This window comes from Meleagris gallopavo, unplaced genomic scaffold (genome assembly GCF_000146605.3).
Source record: "Meleagris gallopavo isolate NT-WF06-2002-E0010 breed Aviagen turkey brand Nicholas breeding stock unplaced genomic scaffold, Turkey_5.1 ChrUn_random_7180001921942, whole genome shotgun sequence".
Taxonomy (NCBI): domain Eukaryota; kingdom Metazoa; phylum Chordata; class Aves; order Galliformes; family Phasianidae; genus Meleagris; species Meleagris gallopavo.
In genome coordinates, this window is record NW_011184657.1 from 1 (window position 1) to 663 (window position 663).

At 58.2% G+C, this 663-nt stretch overlaps 1 protein-coding gene across 1 annotated transcript; it reads left to right on the forward strand.

Moving 5' to 3' along the window:
* The first annotated feature begins 91 nt into the window (after positions 1–91).
* LOC109364790 (feather keratin Cos1-1/Cos1-3/Cos2-1) lies at positions 92–397 on the forward strand. Its single transcript, XM_019611390.2, has one exon. It carries the CDS (start codon positions 92–94, stop codon positions 395–397), a length of 306 nt encoding a protein of 101 aa, XP_019466935.1.
* Positions 398–663: the final 266 nt, after the last annotated feature.

Consider the following 663-nt stretch of genomic DNA (forward strand, 5'->3'; position numbering starts at 1 on the left):
ATGGCCGGTTGCACGTCTGTTCCTCATGAATGCCCATGTTGTGCTTCCTCCCTGCTCTCGCTCCCAACAGGTGTACCACCAGTCCCGAGACATGTCCTGCTGCGACCCATGCGTGCCATGCCAGCCCTGCGGCCCAACTCCTCTGGCCAGCAGCTGCAATGAGCCCTGCGTCAGGCAGTGCCAGAACTCCACCATCGTCATTGAGCCCTCTCCCGTGGTGGTGACCCTGCCCGGACCCATCCTCAGCTCCTTCCCGCAGAACACCGCCGTCGGATCCTCCACCTCCGCTGCTGTTGGCAGCATCCTCAGCTGTCAGGGCGTGCCCATCACCTCGGGGGGCTTTGACCTCTCCTGCATTTCCAACCGCTACTGTGGCAGAAGGTGCACCCCCTGCTAAAGGTGCTGGGCACTGGTCCCGGTCAAGGTCCCCCTGGAAATCACAACACGGCAGTGGACAGTAGCACCAATGTTGTGCTGCTCTTTCTGCCCTGCAAGACACACAGCACGGGGCCAGCTGGGCTTCCCTGACCACATGGAGAAAATCTATCAATATTCCCTTTTGCTCTCTCCTCCTATCTAATATCTCAGCTGTCTTTTTGCCTCAGCGATCTCTGTTAGTACCCTCAAAACCAGCCTAAAGTGACCTGCAACCTCTCTTCCTTT

What these genes read in the sequence shown, in the direction of transcription:
- LOC109364790 (XM_019611390.2), top strand. Translation starts at nt 92, where the DNA reads ATGTCCTGCTGCGACCCATGCGTGCCATGCCAGCCCTGCGGCCCAACT.